General features: G+C 46.6%; 1 protein-coding gene across 1 annotated transcript in view; it reads left to right on the top strand.

The window, feature by feature from the left end:
• The window catches only part of KDR (kinase insert domain receptor), a 107769-nt gene that overhangs the window by 69870 nt on the left and 12530 nt on the right, over positions 1–25369 (top strand). The window contains exons 11-20 of the mRNA XM_075347047.1: positions 465–588; positions 9239–9347; positions 10556–10888; positions 11449–11595; positions 17089–17220; positions 19937–20043; positions 20423–20558; positions 20681–20785; positions 20877–20990; positions 23051–23139. Of these exons, the coding sequence (XP_075203162.1) occupies positions 465–588; positions 9239–9347; positions 10556–10888; positions 11449–11595; positions 17089–17220; positions 19937–20043; positions 20423–20558; positions 20681–20785; positions 20877–20990; positions 23051–23139 (1396 nt within the window). The remainder of the gene's footprint in view (positions 1–464; positions 589–9238; positions 9348–10555; positions 10889–11448; positions 11596–17088; positions 17221–19936; positions 20044–20422; positions 20559–20680; positions 20786–20876; positions 20991–23050; positions 23140–25369) is intronic.

Below are 25369 nucleotides of genomic sequence, written 5' to 3'. Positions count from 1 at the left end.
GCATCAGAGACTAGAGTATTCCGCTTTCCTGTTGTTGTTGTCCAGATAACTTCCTTTAACTTCTTCCTCTGGAGCCCTAGTGCTTCCTATCATCCCATAGAACCACACTAAAGCTGATGTCTTGGTTTTGTGGCCATGCTGTCTTCTCACATCCACATAAACCTAGAATTATGAATTTATGAATGAACTTGTTTTTTCTTAATCCCCTCCCTCACTTCCTCCCACCTCAATGTTTTCTTTCCTTCTTACCCCCTCCCCTGTTTCCTATCACCTCAATATTAGAACTAATTTTGGAAAAGATCTAGAGAATTCACCTTCTCACCCAGAAACTTGTATTTATTTACCAATCATTGATCTTCTCAGTTTCCATTGAACTTGAATGCCGCTCATTGTTTAGGGGTCTTGTTATTTCTGGACATTGGCATAGATTTTATTAACATCTTGTTATGTTTCCTTCCTTCTAGGCCTCATCAGGCAGGGAAAAATCCCTATAGTTGTTCCAAGTGGAGGAATATTACTGACCAGTCTGGAGGGAATGTGATTGAGGCACAAGATATTCGTACTGACATCATTGAAGGAAAACTAAAGGTGTGACTATATTTTTCATTTGCTTAAAATCAAATTGTAAGATTTACTAAAAGGGAAGGAGAAGTGGTCAGTATTGGATTTATTCAAAGTTTGCACTTTTCAGAACTTTGGTGCGCAAATAGTTTGAACATTTTTGAATTTTATTTAACTTATAAAAATTATGTTCATTACTAAAATCCCACATCGCATTCGAGCGCTTCAGAAGAGATTTTTGAAACTATTGTTAATGTGACTGTGTTTCTTATTTCTTATTACAGTCTTTAGCACATGGTTGTGAGGTTATGTAGTGACTTAGCGTTATTTACGGCTATGTATGTGGCGCTTTTTAGGACCCCATGTGCCAACAAGCAATGCACTTTTCTGTGCTCTCATTCCCTTAAAAAATTCTTACCTGGGAGAAAACCTCTCACACAACATCCAATGGTGCACGGGATAGGGTCCTATATCCAATTCCACACAGAGGCATACAATAGACACCTGTTGCACCTCAATAAATGCCCTATTATGCCTAACTAAAAATTGCAGTTTTGATACGGATGTGTGCACAGGGCCCTACACCTATTTCATAAAACTATTTTTTCTTCAGCGCTCTATTGGGAGACCCAGACGATTGGGGTATAGCTACTGCCCTCCGGAGGCCACACAAAGCACTACACTAAAAAGTGCAAGGCCCCTCCCCTTCTGGCTATACCCCCCCGTGGTATCACGGGTTCTCCAGTTTTCAAGCTTTGTGCGAAGGAGGTCAGACATCCACGCATGGCTCCACAGATTTTAGTCAGCAGTAGCTGCTGACTATTTCGGATGGAAGAAAAGAGGGCCCATATAGGGCCCCCAGCATGCTCCCTTCTCACCCGTGGATGGTGTTGTAAGGTTGAGGTACCTATTGCTGGTACAGGGGCTGGAGCCCCACATGCTGTTTTCCTTCCACATCCCCTTGTAGGGCTCTGTGGAAGTGGGATCCTGCCGGCCTCTAAGCTCTGACGCCGGGCTCCATCCACAGACCCAGTTGAACCTGATGGATATGGAGCAGGAGTACAATCAGGGACATGGCCCTGCATCATACAGGTACTCTGTGTCCCCGGCAGGCACAGACACACTCCGGGCTGGCTGGGTGTTGTAGTGCGCCGGGGACCGTAACGATTGAGTTGGTGTTCCTGCAGTTTACTGGGGGACTTTTGTGTTGTGGGAACGCAGCGCCGACCCCCACTGGACCGGCGGCGCTGCTGTGACTTGTAGTGCGCCGGGGACACGCCGACCGCGCTTTTACGGCGGCGGCGTTTATAAATCCAGTCCCCGGCTTTTGCGGCCTAGCTCCGCTTCCTTCCCGCCCCCACCCTGTCAATCAGGGTAGGGGAGAGACGCTGTTTCGCAGCAGCGACGAGGGCTGGAGCCTGATTTACATGCTCCAGCCCTCTCACTAGGCACAGAGGGAAGCAGGCTTCCCGCTCTTAGCCAGGAACGCCCAGGGCCCGCCCCCCCTCCTCTCCCAGGACGCCGGCAGCCATTACATGCAGTCTGGCTAGAGGAAGGACGCAAGGCTCTGGGAGACCTGGACTAGGGGGCTTTTGGCGACCACACACCCGCTCTTAAGCGGGCGGTAAGCGGCATTTCAGCTGGCCCCTCTAGTGCCTCAGTGTGTATTGGTGTACTGTGTCACCAGATATATATATTTATTTATTTCTTGCACTGTGAGGTCGCTTCCTGGCTGGATACCCCAGATCGCTCTGAGGAGGCAGCAACATGTCATCCACAAAACGCAAGGCTGCCAAGGCTAGGGCTGTGTACACTGCGTGTGCTGCATGTGGGGCTGCTCTACCAGCAGGTTCCAAAGACCCCCATTGTGTGCAATGCTCAGATCCGGTGCTGCTTCGCCAGCCGGAGTCCGGAGGGGTAGTGACCCAGGCTGAGACGCTTGTAAGTCCTGCCCCGGTGTCAGGGACAGACTTTGCAGTTTTTGCTGATGGAATGTCTGTGACTATGGCAAAAATCCTTGAAACTTTGCAATCCATGACTGGGGCTCAGTCTATGGACACGGCGAGGTCTCTGTCCGCTAATCCCCCTCAGTTGGAATTAATCCAGACTGCAAGGGGGTCCCCGGCTTCCCAGGCTGAGTATTATGACTCAGATGATAGCCCCAGCCACCCTAAGCGAGCTCGCTGGGACAGACCCTCAACGTCATCACACTGCTCAGGGTCTCAGCGCAATCAGTCGCCCTGTGATGCGTCTGAAGAGAGTGATCAGGAGTCTTATCCTGGAACCCCTCTCAATCTGGATACCCCGGATGGGGACGCCATGGTAAACGAGCTTATCTCAGCCATCAATAGACTGTTGGATATTTCTCCCCCAGCTCCTTCTGCAGAGGAGGCAGCTGCAGAGCAGGAGAAGTTTCGTTTCCTCTATCCCAAGCGTAAATTGAGTGCTTTCTTGGATCACTCTGACTTCAGAGAGTCAATCCAGAAACACGACGCTCATCCAGAAAGGCGTTTCTCTAAACGTTCTAAGGATACACGTTTTCCTTTCCCCCCTGATGTGGTCAAGCGCTGGACCCAGTGTCCAAAAGTAGACCCCCCGATTTCCAAACTTGCAGCTAGATCCATAGTTGCAGTGGAGGATGGCGCTTCACTTAAGGATGCCAATGACAGACAGATGGACCTTTGGTTAAAATCTGTCTATGAAGCTATCGGCGCGTCGTTTGCTCCAGCATTCGCAGCCGTATGGGCACTCCAAGCTATTTCAGCTGGTTTAGCAAAAGTGGATGCTGTCATACATCCAGCGGTGCCGCAAGTGGCGTCCCTTACCTCGCAGATGTCTGCGTTTGCGTCTTACGCTATCAATGCGGTCCTAGAATCTACCAGCCGCACCTCAATGGCGTCCGCCAATTCGGTAGTTTTGCGCAGAGCCTTGTGGTTAAAGGACTGGAAAGCAGATGCTGGTTCCAAAAAATGTTTAACCAGCTTGCCTTTATCTAGAGATAGACTGTTTGGCGAGCCATTGGCTGACATCATTAAACAGTCCAAGGGTAAAGACTCTTCCTTACCCCAGCCCAGATCAAGCAAACCTCAGCAGAAAAAATGGCAGCAGAGGTTTCAGTCCTTTCGAGGTTCGGGCAAGACACAATTCTCCTCGTCCAAAGGGACTCAGAGGACGCAAAGAGTCTCAGATTCCTGGCGGGCTCACGCACGCCCCAAGAAAGCAAATGGAGGAACCGCTTCCAAAGCGGCTACCTCATGACTTCCAGCCCCCCCCCTCCGCATCTCCGGTCGGGGGCAGGCTCTCCCGCTTTTCCGACATTTGGATGTCACAGGTCAAAGACCGGTGGGTGACAAACATTTTGTCTCGCGGGTACAGAATCGAGTTCAGTTCTCGTCCTCCAGCTCGGTTCTTCAGAACCTCCCCACATCCAGACCGAGCAGATGCCCTGCTGCAGGCGGTGGACTCCCTAAGAGCGGAAGGAGTAGTGGTTCCTGTACCGCCTCAGGAACAAGGGCGAGGGTTTTACTCCAATCTCTTTGTGGTTCCAAAAAAGGACGGCTCGTTCCGTCCTGTTCTGGATCTAAAGCTGCTCAACAAACATGTGCACGCCAGACGGTTCCGGATGGAAACCCTCCGCTCTGTCGTTGCCTCAATGTCTCAAGGAGACTTCCTTGCCTCAATAGACATCAAAGATGCTTATCTCCACGTGCCAATTGCTACAGAACATCAACGTTTTCTACGTTTTGTGATAGGAAACGACCATCTTCAGTTCGTAGCTCTGCCATTCGGTCTGGCGACAGCCCCCCGGGTCTTCACCAAGGTCATGGCGGCGGTGGTAGCAGTCTTGCACTCTCAGGGACACTCGGTGATCCCTTACCTAGACGATCTACTTGTCAAGGCACCCTCTCAAGAGGCATGCCAACTCAGTCTACATGCTACGCTGGAGACTCTACAGACGTTCGGATGGATCATCAACTTTCCAAAGTCGAATCTGTCACCGTCACAGTCGCTAACGTATCTTGGCATGGAGTTTCATACTCGAGCAGCGAGAGTGAAGCTTCCGCTGAACAAGCAGCGGTCCCTACAGACAGGGGTGCAATCCCTCCTTCAAGGCCAGTCGCACCCCTTACGGCGCCTCATGCACTTCCTCGGGAAGATGGTGGCAGCCATGGAAGCAGTTCCCTTTGCGCAGTTTCATCTGCGCCCACTTCAATGGGACATTCTCCGCCAATGGGACGGGAAGTCAACGTCCCTGGACAGGAAAGTCTCTCTTTCCCAGACGGCCAAGGACTCTCTACAATGGTGGCTCCTTCCCACCTCATTGTCTCAGGGGAGATCCTTCCTGCCCCCATCCTGGGCAGTGGTCACGACAGATGCGAGTCTGTCAGGGTGGGGAGCAGTGTTTCTCCACCACAGGGCCCAGGGGACGTGGACTCCGCAGGAGTCCACCCTTCAGATCAATGTTCTGGAAATCAGGGCAGTGTATCTTGCCCTACTGGCCTTCCAACAGTGGCTGGAAGGAAAGCAGATCCGAATCCAGTCGGACAACTCCACAGCGGTGGCATACATCAACCACCAAGGAGGGACGCGCAGTCGGCAAGCATTCCAAGAAGTCCGGCGCATTCTAATGTGGGTGGAGGACACAGCATCCACCATATCCGCGGTTCACATCCCAGGCGTAGAAAATTGGGAAGCAGACTTCCTCAGTCGCCAGGGCATGGACGCAGGGGAGTGGTCCCTTCACCCGGACGTGTTTCAGGAAATCTGTCGCCGATGGGGAGTGCCGGACGTCGACCTAATGGCGTCCCGGCACAACAACAAGGTCCCGGCATTCATGGCGAGGTCGCGCGATCAAAGAGCTCTGGCGGCAGACGCATTAGTTCAAGATTGGTCGCAGTTCCGGCTCCCATACGTCTTCCCACCTCTGGCACTCTTGCCCAGAGTGTTACGCAAGATCAGATCCGATTGCAGCCGCGTCATACTCGTCGCCCCAGACTGGCCGAGGAGATCGTGGTATCCGGATCTGTGGCATCTCACGGTCGGTCGACCGTGGTCACTGCCAGACCGACCAGACTTACTGTCCCAAGGGCCGTTTTTCCATCAGAATTCTGCGGCCCTGAACCTGACTGTGTGGCCATTGAGTCCTGGATCCTAGCGTCCGCAGGATTATCTCAAGGAGTCGTAGCCACAATGAGACAAGCTAGGAAGTCAACGTCTGCTTGCTAAGATCTACCACAGAACGTGGAAGATTTTCTTATCCTGGTGCTCTGCACAGAGAGTATCCCCTTGGCCATTTGCATTGCCCACCTTTCTTTCCTTCCTGCAATCGGGGTTGGAAAAGGGCTTGTCGCTCAGCTCCCTTAAAGGGCAAGTCTCGGCACTATCTGTGTTTTTTCAGAAGCGTCTAGCACGTCTTCCTAAGGTGCGCACGTTCCTACAGGGGGTCTGTCATATTGTGCCCCCGTACAAGCGGCCGTTAGATCCATGGGATCTGAACAGAGTACTAGTTGCTCTGCAAAAGCCGCCCTTCGAGCCTCTAAAGGACGTTTCCTTTTCTCGCCTGTCACAGAAAGTGGCGTTTCTTGTTGCGATCACATCGCTTAGGCGAGTGTCTGAGCTGGCAGCTCTGTCATCCAAGGCTCCCTTCCTGGTGTTCCACCAGGACAAGGTAGTGCTGCGCCCCATTCCGGAGTTTCTCCCTAAGGTCGTATCCTCGTTTCATCTTAATCAGGATATATCCTTGCCTTCCTTTTGTCCTCAGCCGGTTCACCGGTATGAGAAAGACTTACGTTTGCTAGATCTGGTGAGAGCACTCAGAATCTATATTTCTCGCACGGCGCCTATCCGCCGTTCAGATGCACTTTTTGTCCTTGTCGCTGGCCAGCGCAAGGGGTCGCAGGCTTCTAAAGCCACCCTGGCTCGATGGATCAAAGAACCAATTCTGGAAGCCTACCGTTCTGCTGGGCTTCCGGTTCCTTCAGGGCTGAAAGCCCACTCAACCAGAGCTGTGGGTGCGTCCTGGGCTTTGCGACACCAGGCTTCGGCTCAACAGGTGTGCCAGGCAGCTACCTGGTCGAGTCTGCACACTTTCACCAAACATTATCAGGTGCATACCTATGCTTCGGCGGATGCCAGCTTAGGTAGAAGAGTCCTGCAGGCGGCAGTGACATCCCCGTAGGGGAGGGCTGTTTTGCAGCTCTAACATGAGGTATCTCTTTACCCACCCAGGGACAGCTTTTGGACGTCCCAATCGTCTGGGTCTCCCAATAGAGCGCTGAAGAAGAAGGGAATTTTGTTACTTACCGTAAATTCCTTTTCTTCTAGCTCTTATTGGGAGACCCAGCACCCGCCCTGTTGTCCTTCGGGATTTTTTTGTTGTTTGCGGGTACACATGTTGTTCATGTTGAACGGTTTTTCAGTTCTCCGACGTTATTCGGAGTTAATTTGTTTAAACCAGTTATTGGCTTCCTCCTTCTTGCTTTGACACTAAAACTGGAGAACCCGTGATACCACGGGGGGGTATAGCCAGAAGGGGAGGGGCCTTGCACTTTTTAGTGTAGTGCTTTGTGTGGCCTCCGGAGGGCAGTAGCTATACCCCAATCGTCTGGGTCTCCCAATAAGAGCTAGAAGAAAAGGAATTTACGGTAAGTAACAAAATTCCCTTCATTCCCTAATCCCTTACCAATATGTTTTGCAGTGCAAAGTGCACGTGTGCAAATTATTACCATCTCTTCCAGTTTCCAGTGCCGTTCTGATCCTCTCCTAAATTACGTGGCCACGATTCACCTGAGTACGCTGACATGTAGAGGTAGTCGAGTCTCTAGGCCAGGGTTCCCCAACTCCAGTCCTCGAGGGCCGCCAACAGTGCATGTTTTCAGGATTTCCTTAGCATTGCATGGGTGTTGGAATCATCAACTGTGCAGGTGATTAAATTATCACATGTGCAATACCAAGGAAATCCTGAAAACATGCACTGTTGGCGGCCCTTGAGGACTGGAATTGGGGACCCTTGCTCTAGACTGTTTTATGCTATATGTTTTCTACTTGTACTATGAAAGATGTTTTGTACTAAATGTATTATATGGTGTTGATTGTTATTAATGTGTGTTAACATGTAAATGCTGCTAGTGGAGTTTAGGTTCTTGATGTAGCACAGCCGGGGTCATTTTTCAGTGGGCGCCACCTAGCGGGCGGGCTGGAGCAGCAGTAGATTAGATAATAGATAGGATAGGGATAAGTCAAGGTAGAGGAGGAGTGACAGGTGGCAAGTGAGTTGGCTAGTAGTGCGGGCCTTGTGGAGGCCATTTCTGAATATAGTTTGAGTAAGAGAGGATTTGGCTACAGTGTCAGGGCCAGTCAGGTAACCCTGAGGTAAAGGTCTGGAGGCTAAGACTCACCCTAGTGGGCTTAGAAAGTTGTGCGACCTATTAAGCTGATGGGGCTCAGAAGCAGATGAAGGTGTAAGGAAACGGGTAACAGAGACACAGACCTGGTAGCTTGAGAACGAGTTCTAAGATAGCGGGGGGACAGGTCGAGAGAGAACCCCAGAAACAGTAAGAGCAGAACCATGAGGAGTAAGGCCATGTCTGTCATAATGGTGTGAAGTTTAAAGTGAACACTTTTGTTTGCCAAGTGAACCCTGTTGTTGCGTGGGTTACTATTTCGTCTATGATGATGATGAATGGCAGCAGGGTGATGGACACCAGCCTCAAGTAACACCTGTACAATGAGTCTCCTTGGTGAAGGAGCACGGCAGCCGTACGGCACAGCGTAAGTACCTTCCTTCACACACAGCGACTTATGACTATGAGGCTGTCATAGTCTTACATGGAGAAAGTGACATTCAGTCCACATGTAAGATGCTGTGTGGGGCCTCTTTCACATCTCCTTGTCTCCGGTACATGTTTGGTCCTTTTCCTCACGTAGACCCATTAAAATCAATGGGTCTGCGCTCACGTGCGTGTTCTGCCATGGACCATGTGTACGTGTGGAGCATACGTGTGTCCGTGTGCTCGACACGTCAACATGTCCGTTTTTCTCCGGCATCACGGGTGTCACACGGAATGCAAATGGACCACACGGAGGTGTTCCGTGTGACACGCGCCGGAGAAAACACACGCGTTTGAGAAAATAAAAAAAAACTTTACTCACCTTCTCCAGCCCTCCTGTCTCTGCCGCTGCTGTCACTTGCTGCCGACCACCACTCATTATGCTCATTGCATATTCACTTCACTGCAGCCGGAAGCTGCAGCAGCGGGGAGTCGGCAGGACCGGAGACCGAAGATCAGCACCAAGGACAGCGACACCAGGGACCAGTGAGCAGAAAGTTCCCGTTCTCCATGTGTTATCACGGAGAACACACGAAGAACACACGTAGGCCATAAACACGGCCCACGGAGGGCAAAATGCACCTCTGACACGTCAGTGAAAAACGTGCGTGGTTTTTCACGAACGTGTGAAAGAGGCTTAAGATAGCTAGTCTGAGTAGCAGTCATGTGGCTCACAAAGAGGATCAGAAAGTTGCTGTGAAACGTAAAAAACAGAGATCAGTAAGTATTAAAATACATGCACAATACACTACATACATATTGCTAAGTGAAGAATTTTTTGGTGCGTGCTTCTTAAAGATCTCTTAGTAACACATGGAAAACATTCTTTTTTTTTTTTTTTGCTGTAGACCGTAAGCAATCTGCTTATTTCATCAGCTAAGGTATCCGCTGTCTATAAGTGCACCGCCACTAATCAGGCCGGGGCAGATGAACACATCATTCCTTTCCATGTGACACGTAAGTTTAATAAACTAGATGTAAATTTAAATAAATTATTAATCCTATATATATATATATATATATATATATATATATATATATATACATATACATATATATATATATATACATATATATATATATATATATATATATATATATATATATATATATATATATATATATATGTATATATATATATATGTATACAGGGCGGTCCAAAAGTAGGTGGACAGTGTGTGTAAAATGGTGTAAAATCAGATTCCACCTTCCCTTTTCCAAAGAGTCTGTGAAGAATGAAAAGTGGAACCCGATCAGTTGCTAAGGGCAACTGAGTCAGTCCCACTTTACACCATGTTTGATAAATCTCCCCCTTCATAACCCTGTTACATATACTGTCCACCTACTTTTGGACCACCCTGTATATATATATTTGTATAGTTATACAAAACACTCCATGTTTTATTAAAATGTTTTGACCTGTTAGTCCCTTGTGTGGTTATGCAGTAGTGGCTCCTTGTTAAAGGCTTTCTCCAGTGAAGACAATTTATCATCTATCCTTAGGGTAGGTGTTAACTTGCTAATTGATGGGTGTCCCACCGCCAGCACCCCAATCAGCAGTATGAGAACTTTTATTCCCAAAGGGGAACTTCTATCCCTGTTAAAAAATGGTTGTGTAGGTTGGACTCTGGACCACCACTATAATTATTCTCCATGGGATCTCTGAAAAAATGGCAGAGCTGGTTACACAGTTGCGATTCCACTACATTCAAATATGGATAAAAGTCCCTGGCTCTGCAGATACTGTAGGTGTGGGTCTTAGCAGTCGGACCTCCAGTGATCAGTCAGTTGTCACCTATCACATAGACCACTAGACAACCCATTTTGGCTTGGTATTTATCAAATGAACACCACTCGGGTATTAGATATGTCCTAGACTCCCATAGGTATATGATGCAGATACTGGATTATGGTGAAGAATCACTAATAGTTCACAATTCCATGTTTTACTCTACAAAATATGCCCATATGACTTCTTATGGACCCTTCTGTACCTTTATGCTTTGATTACATAAGGTGGCTGAATGAACAGCATTGTTTACTCACAAGTGCTGGGTATCCATTATATGGTGTCAGGCACATTGACTAAGATCAGGCTGTCCATATATTGGATTATAACAAAGTAAGAGATGAAAAGATAATAATATACTTCATTGTAATTTTAGGAGGCCTTGATGTCAGCATGCACCCTAAGGGCAGACTCACTGAACGAGTTAATGTGACATTGAAATGTATCGCTGATAAGTTCACGTATGGAAGCTTAATGTGGTTCAAGTGGAAGTCTCCAGTAGCAAGGAGCTGGTCAATGCACACCTGTGGAAATCTGACCAACCTGATTAAAATGAGTCAAGCTTCATTGGATATCGGTGAAGAATACTTGACCTTGGAGCTGACTCTGCATAATATTTCCCTGGATGACCAAGGTCGCTATGACTGTGTAGCTCAGGAGAAGAAAACCATTCGGAAACGTTGCTTCACTACTGATTTAACGATTCATGGTAAGGGAAACATAACAGAATATCACAGATTCTATAGATATATCAAACACTAGATTTCAACTTTGCCATTGGCTCAGTGTCAAATAGTAAAAAGAGAAAATCACAAAAAACAGCATGTTTGTAGATAGTCGTTGAACTATGAAGACAACTAGGCAGTTCTATTAAAGGCTCTTCTGCAGGGACGGTAGCAGCCCTTGGGTCCTAATCATGCACTGCACACATAAGGAAGGAAGTAAGAAAGTCCTCATTTTCAAGACTTATCATTGGTGCAATATACAGTATGTAGCTGCAAGAAGCCAAGAAGAAAAGGAGCCCACTTCTCTTTCCAAAGCGATGGATTTGTGAATTATGATGAGTTCTTGGGCTGCAAGAGGCTCATTTATTGTTCTGTCAGGGGCACTCTTCTATCTGTGTCCGTCAGTACATATACACACTGTTATATATGGTGCAGTAGACATAATTGCACTTCACTTTTCAGGACATAACATTTTGGAAGCAGTTGTAGTAATATATTGTATATGCATTTGCTTTGTAGTGATTTTTTATTATCTTAATTACAGCCCAAAAGCGTCCAGTTTTTCATGATGATCTGAAGAACCAGACCACCAATGTCAGTGAGACTGTGGAGGTCCGCTGCCTAGCCACTGGATTACCAGAGCCAAAAATTCTGTGGTTTAAAAATTCTGATGCTTTGGTTGGAGATTCAGGTATTTTACCTTGGTATCTCTTATTTGTAACATTAAGAATTTATACATTATTGTACAGTATATTTACTGTTTCCTGTCTTTAGTACTCAAGTACATGTATGTGAAAATGTGTACAAGAATGTGAAGGGTGTACTCACTTTTGTGAGATATATATACATATACACACATATATATATATATACACCGGAATATATACGCACACAGCTTTGGCAACAATTAAGAGACCACTTCCAAATTTTCAGTTTTTCTGATTTTTCTCTTTATAGGTATACTAGAAGGTGGCCCGATTCTACGCATCGGGTATTTTAGAATTTACGTATTGTGTAGTTCATGTATGATTTTTGTTATATATATATATAGATGTTGTTGTGTGTAGTTACCAAGTGTTTGTGTAGGGCGCTGTACATGTTCTGGGTGTTATCTGGGTGTGGCGGGGGGTGAGAGCGGTGTTGTATGTGTGTTGCGTGTGTTGCATTGTTTGTGGAGCGCTGTGTGTCTGTAGCGTTGTGTGTGTGTGTGTTGCGCGGTTTGTGTGGGTGTGGTGTGTTTTGGGGGGAGGTATGTTTTGTGCAATGTGTGTGTTGTGCGGTATGTGCGTATATTTATGTATGCCGCGGTGTTTGTGTGTTGCGTGTTGTGTGTGTGCGGCGTTGTCTGTGTGTGTGGGTGTCTGTGTAGGGCGGTGTTTGCGGTTCCCAGTGTGTGTGTGGTGTGTTGTGTGTGTGTGTTGGGGGGAGGTGTGCACCTCCCATCGTACTCCATCCCCCATGCTGCGCACCCCCCATCGTGCTCCATCCCCCATGCTGCGCACCCCCCATCGTGCTCCATCCCCCATGCTGCCCACCCCCCATCGTGCTCCATCCCCTATGCTGCGCATTCCCCATCGTGCTCCATCCCCGATGCTGCGCACCCCCCATCGTGCTCCATCCCCCATGCTGCGCACTCCCCATCGTGCTCCATCACCCATGCTGCGCACTCCCCATCGTGCTCTATCCTCCATGCTGCGCACTCCCCATCGTGCTCCATCCCCCATGCTGCGCACCCCCCATCGTGCTCCATCTCCCATGCTGCGCACCCCCCATCGTGCTCCATCCCCCATGCTGCGCACCCCCCATCGTGCTCCATCCCCCATGCTGCGCACTCCCCATTGTGCTCCATCCCCCATGCTGCGCACCCCCATCGTGCTCCATCCCCCATGCTGCGCACCCCCATCGTGCTCCATCCCGCATGCTGCGCACTCCCCATCGTGCTCCATCCCCCATGCTGTGCACTCCCCATTGTGCTCCATCCTCCATGCTGCGCACTCCCCATCGTGCTCCATTCTCCATGTTGCGCACCCCCCATCGTGCTCCATCCCCCATGCTGCGCACCCCCCATCGTGCTCCATCCCCCATGCTGTGCACCCCCCATCGTGCTCCATCCCCCATGCTGCACACTCCCCATCGTGCTCCATCCCCCATGCTGCGCACTCCCCATCGTGCTACATCTCCCATGCTGCGCACCCCCCATCCTGCTACATCCCCCATGCTGCGCACCCCATCGTGCTCCATCCCCCATGCTATAATAGTTCTCCTATTATACTCAGAGAGGAGTATAATAGGAGGACTATAATAGGAGGAGTAGTCCTGGGGGGAGAGGAGTATAATGCCGGCTCCCTGCACATGTGTACCGGGAGCCGGTGTACACTGGTAACTATGATACACATCGGGTAACCAAGGGACCTTAGTTACCCGATGTGTATAATGGTTACCAGCGTTCACCGGCTCCGTCACGATCCCAGCATCGCAAGGTTATGTCTGGCGCTGCTGGGATCGTGACGGAGCCGGTGTACACTGGTAACTATGATACACATCGGGTAACCAAGGGACCTTAGTTACCCGATGTGTATAATGGTTACCAGCGTTCACCGGCTCCGTCACGATCCCAGCAGCGCAAGGTTATGTCTGGCGATGCGTGCGGAGGGCCGGGGCGGGCGGCCAATCCACGCGGAGGGCGGGGCCAGGCCAAGGCGAGCGACCAATCTGTGGAGGGGCGGAGCCAAGGCGAGACGAGCGGCCAATCCGTACGGGGGGGCGGGGCCATGGCGAGCCCAGCGGCCAATCAGCTTTGTGTCACCGTAAGGACACAATTTTGGAGCAAGACAGACAGACAGACAGACAGACAGAATAAGGCAATTATATATATAGATTTTCAGTATAATGTAAATTGCTTTTTTATTCTATTGTATAAACTACTGACAACATGTCTCCGAATTTCCAAGCAAAAAATGTTGTATTTATTTTCTGAAAATGAGAAATGGTGATTCATTCGTCAAATAGGTTCATAATTTCACAAAACCCCAAATATGGGCTGGACAAAATTGTTGATACCTTTCCAAAATAGCAGACAACAACTTTGTTTCAAGCAAGTGATGCTCTAACAAACTCACATGTGGGCAATATGAAAACCATACCTGAAACCAGATAAAAAAGGGAGAAGTTGGTTCAATCTTTGTGTGGTATGTCTGTGGGTGCCACACTAAGCATGGAGAACAGAAAGAGAAGACAACTGTCTGAAGACTTGAGAACCAAAATTGTGGAAAAATATCAACAATCTCAAGATTACAATTCCATCTCCAAAGATCTTGATGTTGGTTTGTCCACAGTGCGCAACATAATCAAGATGTTACAACCCATGGCACTGTAGCTAATCTCCCTGTACTTGGAAGGCATAGAAAAGTTGATGAAAGATTGCAACGCAGGATAGTCTGGATGGTGGATAAGCAGCCTCAATCAAGTTCCAAAGAAATTCAAGCTGTCAGGCTCAGGGTGCATCAGTGTCTGCCAGAACAATCCATCGACAATTGAATGAAATGAAACGCTATGGCAGGAGACCCAGGAGGGCCCCACTGCTGTACACTGCTCACATTTGTTTTTAAATATTTTGCTATATCTTTTCATGGGACAATATTGAAAATATGAGACTTCTTTTGATACAATGTAAAGTAGTCACTGTATACCTTGCATAACAGTGTAAATTTAGTGTGCCCTCTACACACAGCCAATAATTTCGAAAGCACTGCAACAAAAGTGAGCACACCCCTAAGTGAAAATGGCCTAATTTTGCCCAAAGTGTCAATATTTTGCGTGACCACCATTATTTAAAATCACTGCCTAAACTCTCTTGCACATGGAGTTCACTAAAGCTTCACAGGAGTCACTGGAATCCTCTTCCATCCTCCATGATGACATCACGAAGCTGGTGGATGTTAAAGATCTTGCGTTTTTCCACCTTCCATTTGATGATACCCCACAGATGCTCAATATTGTTTTGGAGACATGCTTGGCCGGTCCAGTACCTTAACCCTCAGTTTCTTTAGCAAGGCAGTAATCATCTTGGAGGTGTGTTTGGGGTCATCTTCATGTTGCAATACTGCCCTGCTGCCTAGTTTCCAAACGGAGGGGATCATGTTCTGCTTCAGTATGTCACAGTATATGTTGGCTTTTATGGTTCCCTCAATGACCTGTACCTCCCCACAGCCATCAGCACTAACGCAGCCCCAAGCCATGACACTCCCACCACCATGCTTGACTGTAGTCAAGACACACTAGTCTTTGTAGTCCATACCAGGTTGCTGCCACACATGCTTGACACCATCTGAACTAAATAAGTTTATCTTGGCCTCATCAGACCACAGGACATGGTTCCAGTAATCCATGTGTCGCGGGCGGGGAGGAGGGTGTCAGCACACTACGCTCACCCCTTCTGCTCGGGTCCGGCGGCTGCTGCTCAGTGGTGGCTCGAGCTGTGGGCCGGATCCCGGGGGTTCTCGAGCGGCACTCCTCGCCCGTGAGTGAAAGGGGATTGGGTGTTGGGATATTGTTTATTGTCCGTGACGCCACCCACGGTTGTGGTGATTTCACCACCGCTGCTCTATACGGGGCTCCCGGGGATGGTGATGCGGAGCAGCCAGGTGTTGTGTTGCCCCTCCGTGGGTAGGGGTTGGTGATCCCGGGGCCCGGTGATGATTTGGGAGATGCAGGGCCTGGTGGGTGCAGGGACGCGGGGGCAGCGCTATGCCTTGCGGCACTGAGGTACTCACTCAGCCAGTAAACACGACACAGTTCTCGGTAAACAAACGGCTGGTTGGACGGGTCCCTCGGGCGGTCCACGGTGCTGCGGTTCCCTGCAGTTAGCGGTGACGGTCTCTTCCCTGCACCTTTGAAATGTCTGTTTGGTAGCGATGGATCCCCACCGGTTACCCGCTCCCCGACTACAATCTGTGCCGGAGGAGCTCCACACTTTGCCCGCAGGCGCCGGCCCTGGGAAACTGGTGCCTTGGCGGTGGCGGTGTTTCCCCGTTGTGGTTGGACCTTTGCCGTCAATCAGGACTTGCTTGTTGGGAGATCTACGTCCCCTTCACTAACGGATTTGGCAATTTACGGCGACTCCAAGCCTTGCCGGGATCCGAAAGGCCCCTGCCCTGGTGCTGACTGCCCTTTGTATACTGCTCCTGACCCCCGGGCACACAGCCGCCGTGGTCCTTCCAGCAACCTCCAGACAGTCCCACTGCAGACCTTCACCACCGTCTGCTGACCTTGCTGACTCCGTCTGGGCACACAGCCACCGACCAACTTCAGGCTTTCTGTCACTTCCACTGATGTTCCACTTCACTCTAGCTCCCTCTTGAGCTACACTCCGTCCAAAACTCTCTCTCTTTACTTTCACTTGTTTGCTCCTCCACTTAGCTCCTCACTCAAGCCCTGCCTGGGCTAAACTCCTGTTTACTCCTTCATGTCCCTCACTGGACTGCCTGGTTCCTCCCGCCTCCAGAGCTGTGAACTCCTCGGTGGGCGGAGCCAACCACCTGGCCCACCCCCTGGTGTGAATCATCAGCCTCTAGAGGAAGGCAACAAGGATTTATGGGTTAGCTGGTGTACCTGCAGGGAATGTGGGGTGTCTGTGGTGTTGTGACCTGTGTCCCCTGGCTTGCCCAGGGCGACACACATGTTCTTAGTCTGCTTGTCATCAGCAAACTTTTTTGCAGGCTTTCAAGTGCATCATCTTTAGAAGGCTTCCTTCTGGGACGACAGCCATACAGACCAATTTTATGCAGTATGGGGTGTATGGTCTGTGCACTGACAAGCTGACCCCCCCACCTCTTTAAATTCTGCTGCAATGCTGGCAACACTCACATGTCTGTTTTGAAAAGTCAACATTTGGATATGACTCTGAGCACGTGCACTCAACTTTCGTCTAGGATAGCGAGGCCTGTTCTGAGTGGAACCTGTCTCCTTTCTTGTTAAACAACTGTATGGCCTTGGCCAGCTCAGTTTAAGGGTGTTGGTAATCGTCTTGTAGCCTAGGCCATCTTTATCTAGAGCAGCAATTATTTTTTTCAGATCCTCAGAGAATTCTTTGCCATGAGGTGTCATGTTGAACTTCCAGTGACCAGTATGAGAGAGTGTGTGAGCAATAACACCAAATTTAACACAATTATATTCTTCATCACAGGTATTCTTTTAAAAGATCAGAACAGAACCTTGACCATACAACGTGTTAGGAAGCAGGATGAAGGTTTCTATTCCTGCCGAGCCTGCAATGAGTTGGGTTGTGCAGAAGCTGGAATGTACTTTACAGTAAATGGTAACTATGCTGAATGCCCATCAAACATAATGAATTACTGTTAAAAAAATGTATATATTTCATGTCTAAGCTCTGTTTTATTGTCTCTGTCAACCTCAGTTTTAGAGACAATGAACTGAGAGGTCGCACACCTGCTTCACTACCACTTCATTCAAACAGAAGACATAGGACGTTTTAAGAACAATTAGCAAAATTTGACTCTAGTTCCCCACTAAAGTGATTTTTGATCAGTGGAGATCATAGCTGTGTGGCCATCTACAATCATATATTTATCACCTATTTTGATTATCGATAGGTTGTGCCATCTATGTGATAAGTGATGTTACAATTAGTGCAATCCCCCTCCTTAATTGACAACATCTGTAAATGACTGGACTTCTTAGAAGCATTTTCTTCTACTTCTGCCAATCAAATATTGATATTATATTAATATAAAGATACACCATTGTCCCCCCCCCAAAAAAACCCCCAAAATATATATATACATGGTATATATTTTCCAATAAGTGGTAGTTAAAGAGATTTTCAAAATCAACTGTGAATAAAAAACAAGTGTTCCCTAAAAGCAATTATATTCATGTGGTGGGTTGTAAAATGACTGAGCCTGACAGTTAATGGTCACTTTCTCCAAAAAGAGGTGGCAATATCACTAGGGTGTGCCATCTCTTTGATTGGTGGGAATCAGACTGTTAGATTCATCACAGTACTTTAAAAGGGCTCCAGTGCTGTCTTATCCACAGTGGTGCCAGAAAACCTCCTAGGGTGTGGCAGCACTAAATCTGCACTGTGGCCCCTGGTGATCACTGGGGTTTCATTATGCAGGAAATGCTGTTAATATCTGAGATGGGAAACCCATAATAGACACATATCAGTTTATTTCTAGTAGGCACTATAGGACCGATTCATCATTTGCATGTTTTTTAGTCACTTGTCGTTTTGGCTGACATTTTTGCACCAAATTTATCAAAATGGTGCACTCAATTCAATTGTCTATTTTTGTCAAATGATCTATTTTTCTGTATTTGACTGGTTTTCTGACTTTTTAGCGGGAAAAGTTGCCTGTTTTGCAAAATGTCCCAAAAATGTGCCATAATAGCTACTGTACATAAAATTACTTTGGGGGGAGGGGGGGGGGCAAGAGTACCGTTGCACCAAATGTTGCAATGTTTGTTTTTTTGAAAAAGTCACATTTCATGAATTTGTTTAAAACATTTGGAAATGTGACATTGACTTAAAGGGAATCTGTCACCAGGTTTTTAACCCCTAATCTGAGAGCAGCATAACGTAGGGGCAAAGATCCTGGTTCCAGCTATGGGTCATTTACTGGGCTGCTTAGGCTGCTTTCACACCTCCGGTTTTAGCAGAGCCGGCCAATCCGGCTCTAAGACCTATGCAACGGATGCGGCGGCAATACCGCATCCTTTGCATACGTTTTTTTACATGCGGCCCATCCGGTTTTTGCCGCTTGCGGCAGGCTACTGAGCATGCGCAGTGGAAAAAAATGTATGTGGCGGCCGGATGTGGTTTTTGCCGCAGGACGCCGCATGTGGCTCCATAGGCATGCATTGCAAAATGCGCCGCATCGGCCGGATGCGGCGCGATGCGGGTGTTTTTGCCGGACAAAAACACGTTCTAGGCAACGTTCCATCCGGCCGCTGCATCGGCTAAATCTGCCGCATGCGGCAAAAAACGGACAGAACGCAAGCCCATGCGGCACAATATGGCACTAATGTAAGTCTATGCAAAAAAACTGCAACCAGCGGCAAAAAAAACGGTTGCGTTTTTTCTGCAAAGCGCTGGATTGTGCTGCACAGGAAAAACCGGATGTGTGAAAGCAGCCTTAGTGTAGTTTTGATAAAATCACTGATTAATCAGCAGGAGATTATCATTACAGGACTACTTGGTATGCTGCAGGTAGTCCAGCTTATTCATGAGCTCTGTATGACTGCTAGATCTGCAGCAGAGAAAACATTGATTTTATCAAAATGACAGCAAACAGCTCAGTAAGTGACACATCACTGGAAGATTTTGTAACCATGTACACTTTGTTTGAATCAACAATATGTTTTTAACTTAACATAATGTATGGACTCAAAAATAGCCATTTTTATATTTGCAATACACTCTGTCTCCACATTATGCTGGTCTCAGATGGGGGAGCAAAAAGCTGGGGATGCATTAATTATAAAAATCAGAAAAGCAACTAAACTATCAATGACAACCTGAAAAAACGTGCAGATCATTCTATAAATTTGTTGCAACTGAAAAAGTCACTAAGGTATTCACCCCCCCAAAAAAACTGGTGAAAATGCAATAATGAATCGGACCCTGTTTCCGAGCGTGTGGTTTTAAACTCCATATTTCCATCGAAGATGCATCGTTCTAGTTTTTCCCTCTCTAAGTATTGGACAGTGACCGCAAACATCAGGATCTATGTAAACCTTCAATGCAGAAAATCCCGTTAGTTTTGGGTGTTGGGATTTGTACCATGAACTTGGGATTTGTTCTCCTCCCTTGGGCCCCAGTAAGGCTTAACACAGCAGTAGATTTTTTCACCTACAGAATAATTGTTCTATTGAACCAACAGAGCGTCAGGCCTAATTTTCCTCAGTAATCCTTCTTGCTGGAGATTAATGGACTGTGCTTGATGACTTTACAGCTATCCTAAAACTGTGGGCTGATGTGAACTGTCAAATGTTCAATTGTTTCCCTCCAGACTCAGAAGAAAAAACAAATCTGGAACTCATTATTCTGGTTGGCACTGGTGTGATCGCCCTGTTCTTTTGGTTGCTTCTTGTAATCATCCTTCGGACCGTAAAGAGGGTAATGACTCAAGTTTCTCTACTGTCCCATTTGTATTTTCCTGGCATGACAAATGAAAACTGACGGGGGGCCTTTTGTTTCACTCTTTTCCCATTGTACTAATGTCAACAGACACATTTTCGCTTTCAATGCCATAAAACTCTTGCATGGTTTAATAAGTATGTATTAATTTGATTTTAATTGCAATTGCCCGTAAAGGAAAACATTCCAGGGCATTCTTTTTTTTGTTATGGGCAGAAAATTAATTATGATCCGTGTGAACAGCTTTAGGGCTGGAGATCTGAGCTGTAGGGGACTGCTGGCCCTCCGTTGTTATATCAGAAAACACTTGAGGTTTTTTTTGTAAAAGTGTCAAAAGCGTCATCTCTTTTTTTTCCAGCCCAATGAAGGGGAACTTAAGGCTGGCTACTTGTCAATCATTATGGATCCTGGTGAGGTTCCCCTCGATGAGCAATGTGAAAGACTCCTCTATGACGCAATGAAGTGGGAGTTCCCAAGAGAACGGCTTAAACTAGGTACCTCCTGTGTTCATAACATGTATCATCAATGCAACACTTCATGGACAATAGACTATGCTTTCATCTTTTTAATGTGATAGAAGGATGATAAAGTGTGTTTTATGTCTTCTATTAAACAGGGAAACCTCTTGGTCGAGGAGCTTTTGGACAAGTTGTGGAAGCCGATGCTTTTGGAATTGACACAACATCCACTTGTAAAACAGTGGCAGTGAAAATGTTAAAAGGTAAGAGAATAAAGTATTGTAGATCACTGGAAATAATAGACTACTATGGTTTATTGATTTCTATTTTGATATTTTTGTGTTCTTTTCACAGAGGGGGCAACAGACAATGAATACAGGGCATTGATGTCAGAGCTAAAAATCCTTAGTCATATCGGTCACCACCTAAATGTAGTGAACTTGCTCGGAGCATGCACTAAGCCAGGAGGTTAGTAACCCTCTTTCTCACACTAGTCAATGGGCTTTACGTCTTCTAGTCTTACAGTCATATGAAAAAGTTTGGGCACCCCTATTAATGTTAACCTTTTTTCTTTATAACAATTTGGGTTTTTGAAACAGCTATTTCAGTTTCATATATCTAATAACTGATGGACTGGGTAATATTTCTGGATTGAAATGAGGTTTATTGTACTAACAGAAAATGTGCAATCCGCATTTAAACAAAATTTAACTGGTGCAAAAGTATGGGCACCTCAACATAAAAGTTACATTAATATTTTGTAGATGCTCCTTTTGTAAAAATAACAGCCTCTAGTTGCTCCCTGTAGCTTTTAATGAGTTCCTGGATCCTGGATGAAGGTATATTTGACCATTCCTGTTTACAAAACAATCCCAGTTCAGTTAAGTTTGATGGTCGCCGAGTATGGACAGCATGCATCAAATCATCCCACAGATTTTCAATGATATTCAGGTCTGAGGACTGGGATGGCCATTCCAGAACATTGTAATTGTTCCTCTGCATGAATGCCTGAGTAGACTTTGAGCGGTGTTTTGGATCATTGTCTTGCTGAAATATCCATGCCCTTCGTAACTTCAACTTCATCACTGAATCTTGGACATTATTGTCAAGAATCTGCTGATACTGAGTTGAATCCATGCGACCCTCAACTTTAACTCCCAGTGCCGGCATTGGCCACACAGCCCCAAAGCATGATGGAACCTCCACTAAATTTTACTGTGGGTAGCAAGTGCTCTTCTTGGAATGCCGTGTTTTTTTGCCTCCATGCATAACGCCTTTTTGTATGACCAAACAACTCAATCTTTGTTTCATCAGTCCACAGGACCTTCTTCCAAAATGTAACTGGCTTGTCCAAATGTGCTTTTGCATACCTCAGGCGACTTTGTTTGTGGCGTGCTTGCAGAAACGGCTTCTTTCGCATCACTCTCACATACAGCTTCTCCTTGTGCAACGTGCGCTGTATTGTTGACCGATGCACATTGACACCATCTGCAGCAAGATGAAGATGCAGGTCTTTGGAGGTGGTCTGTGGATTGTCCTTGACTGTTCTCACCATTCTTCTTCTCTGCCTTTCTGATATTTTTCTTGGCCTGCCACTTCTGGGCTTAACAAGAACTGTACCTGTGTTCTTCCATTTCCTTACTATGTTCCTCACAGTGGAAACTGACAGTTTAAATCTCTGAGACAACTTTTTGTATCCTTCCCCTGAACAATTATGTTGAATAATCTTTGTTTTCAGATCGTTTGAAAGTTGTTTTGAGGAGGCCATGATGCCACTCTTCATAGGAGATTCAAATAGGAGAACAACTTGCAAACGGCCACCTTAAATACCTTTTCTCATGATTGGATACACCTGCCTATGAAGTTCAAAGCTCAATGAGGTTACAAAACCAATTTAGTGCTTTAGTAAGTCAGTAAAAAGTAGTTAGGAGTGTTCAAATCAAGAAATTGATAAGGGTGCCCATACTTTTGCACCGGTCAAATTTTGTTTAAATGCGGATTACACATTTTCTGAAACCGTATTGAAACCTTATTTCAATCCAGAAATATTACTCAGTCAATCAGTTATTAGATATATGAAACTGAAATAGCTGTTGCAAAAACCCAAATTGTTATAAAGAAAAAAGGTTAACATTAATAGGGGTGCCCAAACTTTTTCATATGACTGTATTTGTTTGTCCTTGTTCTTAGAATATAATTGTTCTACTTATATCTCTAATCTCATCATATTAATAAAAGTTATATCTTAAATATCCAGTGTGTATATATACTGTATATATTTATATTTATTTTGGGTTATTGTAATCATGACCCTGGGGATCTATTATAAAAAGGTTTTGTGAATTCTACTTTTCGTTTACAAAAATCATCATTTTGTACTTGTTTTATTTTATTCTGTTTTCAGATTCACCCTTCTATAGTTATCTTCATATCCGTAAATAAGAAACATGAATGCAAAATGAAAATATGAATGTTGTAAATGAGATTTTGATTTGGTTTATATATAATCTTCAATGTCTTTGTTCTAGGCCCCTTAATGGTGATTGTTGAATTCTGCCAATTTGGAAATCTATCAACGTATTTAAGAAGTAGAAGAAGTGACTTTGTTCTTTACAAGGTATGTGTACCCCCCTTTGTACCATGGTGTGATCAGATCTTCTAATTACAAGTTCTGTTTACATTCTTGAGAGCCTTAATCACATTGTGCTGCTTTCTTAGAAACTAAAGGCCCCGTCACACTAAGCAACATCGCTAGCAACATCGCTGCTAACGAACAACTTTTGTGACGTTGCTAGCGATGTTGCTGTGTGTGACATCCAGCAACAACCTGGCCCCTGCTGTGAGGTCGTTGGTTGTTGCTGAATGTCCTGGGCCATTTTTTAGTTGTTGCTGTCCCGCTGTGAAGCACAGATCGCTGTGTGTGACAGTGAGACAGCAACAACTAAATGTGCAGGCAGCAGGAGCCGGCTTCTGCGGAGGCTGGTAACCAATGTAAACATCGGGTAACCAAGAAGCCCTGTCCTTGGTTACCCGATATTTACCTTTGTTACCAGCCTCCGCCGCTCTCACTGTCAGTGCCGGCTCCTGCTCTGTGCACATGTAGCTGCAGGACACATCGGGTTAATTAACCCGATGTGTGCTGTAGCTAGGAAAGCAGGGAGCCAGCGCTAAGCAGTGTGCGCTGCTCCCTGCTCTGTGCACATGTAGCTGCAGCACACATCGGGTAATTAACCCGATGTGTGCTGTAGCTAGGAAAGCAAGGAGCCAGCGCTAAGCATTGTGCGCTGCTCCCTGCTCTGTACACATTTAGCTGCAGCACACATCGGGTAATTAACCCGATGTGTGCTGTAGCTAGGAAAGCAAGGAGCCAGCGCTAAGCATTGTGCGCTGCTCCCTGCTCTGTGCACATTTAACTGCAGCACACATCGGGTAATTAACCCGATGTGTGCTGTACTAGGAGAGCAGGGAGCCAGCGCTCAGTGTGCGCTGCTCCCTGCTCTCTGCACGTGTAGCTGCGTGAGCTGGTAACCAAGGTAAATATCGGGTTGGTTACCCGATATTTACCTTAGTTACCAAGCGCAGCATCTTCCACGCGGCGCTGGGGGCTGGTCACTGGTTGCTGGTGAGCTCACCAGCAACTCGTGTAGCGACGCTCCAGCGATCCCTGCCAGGTCAGGTTGCTGGTGGGATCGCTGGAGCGTCGCAGTGTGACATCTCACCAGCAACTTCCTAGCAACTTACCAGCGATCTCTATCGTTGTTGGGATCGCTGGTAAGTTGCTTAGTGTGACTGGACCTTTAGTGCCTGTGTACAGTCTTCCTGTCTCTGCTGTCTGTTCTAATACGTAAGAAAGGAAATGGTTTACGCAATATGTAAGGTATATACACACAGTTACAGATTATAGTCTGCATGCCGGTATTCCTTTCTAACCAGCATCCTGACGGACATAATACACCTCTTTAGCCCTCTCAATGACTACATGGCATCTGTGATGCAGCTATTCCAGTTTAACACCAGTGTATTTTCAGCACTATGCTAATGACCAAACCCTTTAAAGGGAACCAATCACGAGGATTTCGTATATAACCTAAAGCCAGTGCTATACTGGCACTATCAGGCTGATTCTATACATACCTTTAGTGGTCAGCTCAGATGTATAGATTTTGAAACCCAGGAAAGTAAAGTTTATAAAACTGGCAGCTTCTTGAGTGATGGCAGCTGAGGATCAGATAATATCTGGGGGTAGGTAGTCATAGTTATTCCCTCCTCCTGTTAGAATTAGCATAAGTATTATACAAACGACTCACTATTTCACTTGCAGGACCTGTGTAAGGTCATGCGCATAGGACCAGATGGAGCAGGGCCTCAGCCAACAGAAAAATGTTGCTTCCTGATATCAGCTTTGTTGGCTGAGGCCCCGCCCCTTCTGGTCACACAGGTCCTGCATGTGAAATAGTGAATCGCTTGTATAATACTTATGCTAATTCGAAAAGGGGGAGGGGATAACTCTTAATCCCTCCCCAGATATTATCTGATGCTCAGCTGCTGTCACTCAAGAACTGACAATTTTATAAACTTTACTTTCTTGGATTTCAAAACTTAAATATCTGAGGTGACCACTAAAGGTACATATGGAATCAGCCTGATAGTGCCAGTATAGCACTGGCTTTAGGTTGTATATGAAAATCCTGATGATTGGTTCCCTTTAACCCCTTCACGACCATGGACGGGCAGGCGGCGTGGATCGGCACACATATCAGCTGTTTTCAACAGCTGACATGTGTGCCTACATGTTCCGAGTGGAATCGCATTCCACCCGGAACCTTAACCCCTTAGATCTCGCTGCC

Source organism: Anomaloglossus baeobatrachus, chromosome 1 (genome assembly GCF_048569485.1).
Source record: "Anomaloglossus baeobatrachus isolate aAnoBae1 chromosome 1, aAnoBae1.hap1, whole genome shotgun sequence".
In the NCBI taxonomy this organism is placed as follows: Eukaryota; Metazoa; Chordata; class Amphibia; order Anura; family Aromobatidae; genus Anomaloglossus; species Anomaloglossus baeobatrachus.
The sequence above is the reverse complement of the archived record's forward strand: the minus strand, read 5'-3'. Positions and strand labels throughout refer to the sequence as shown.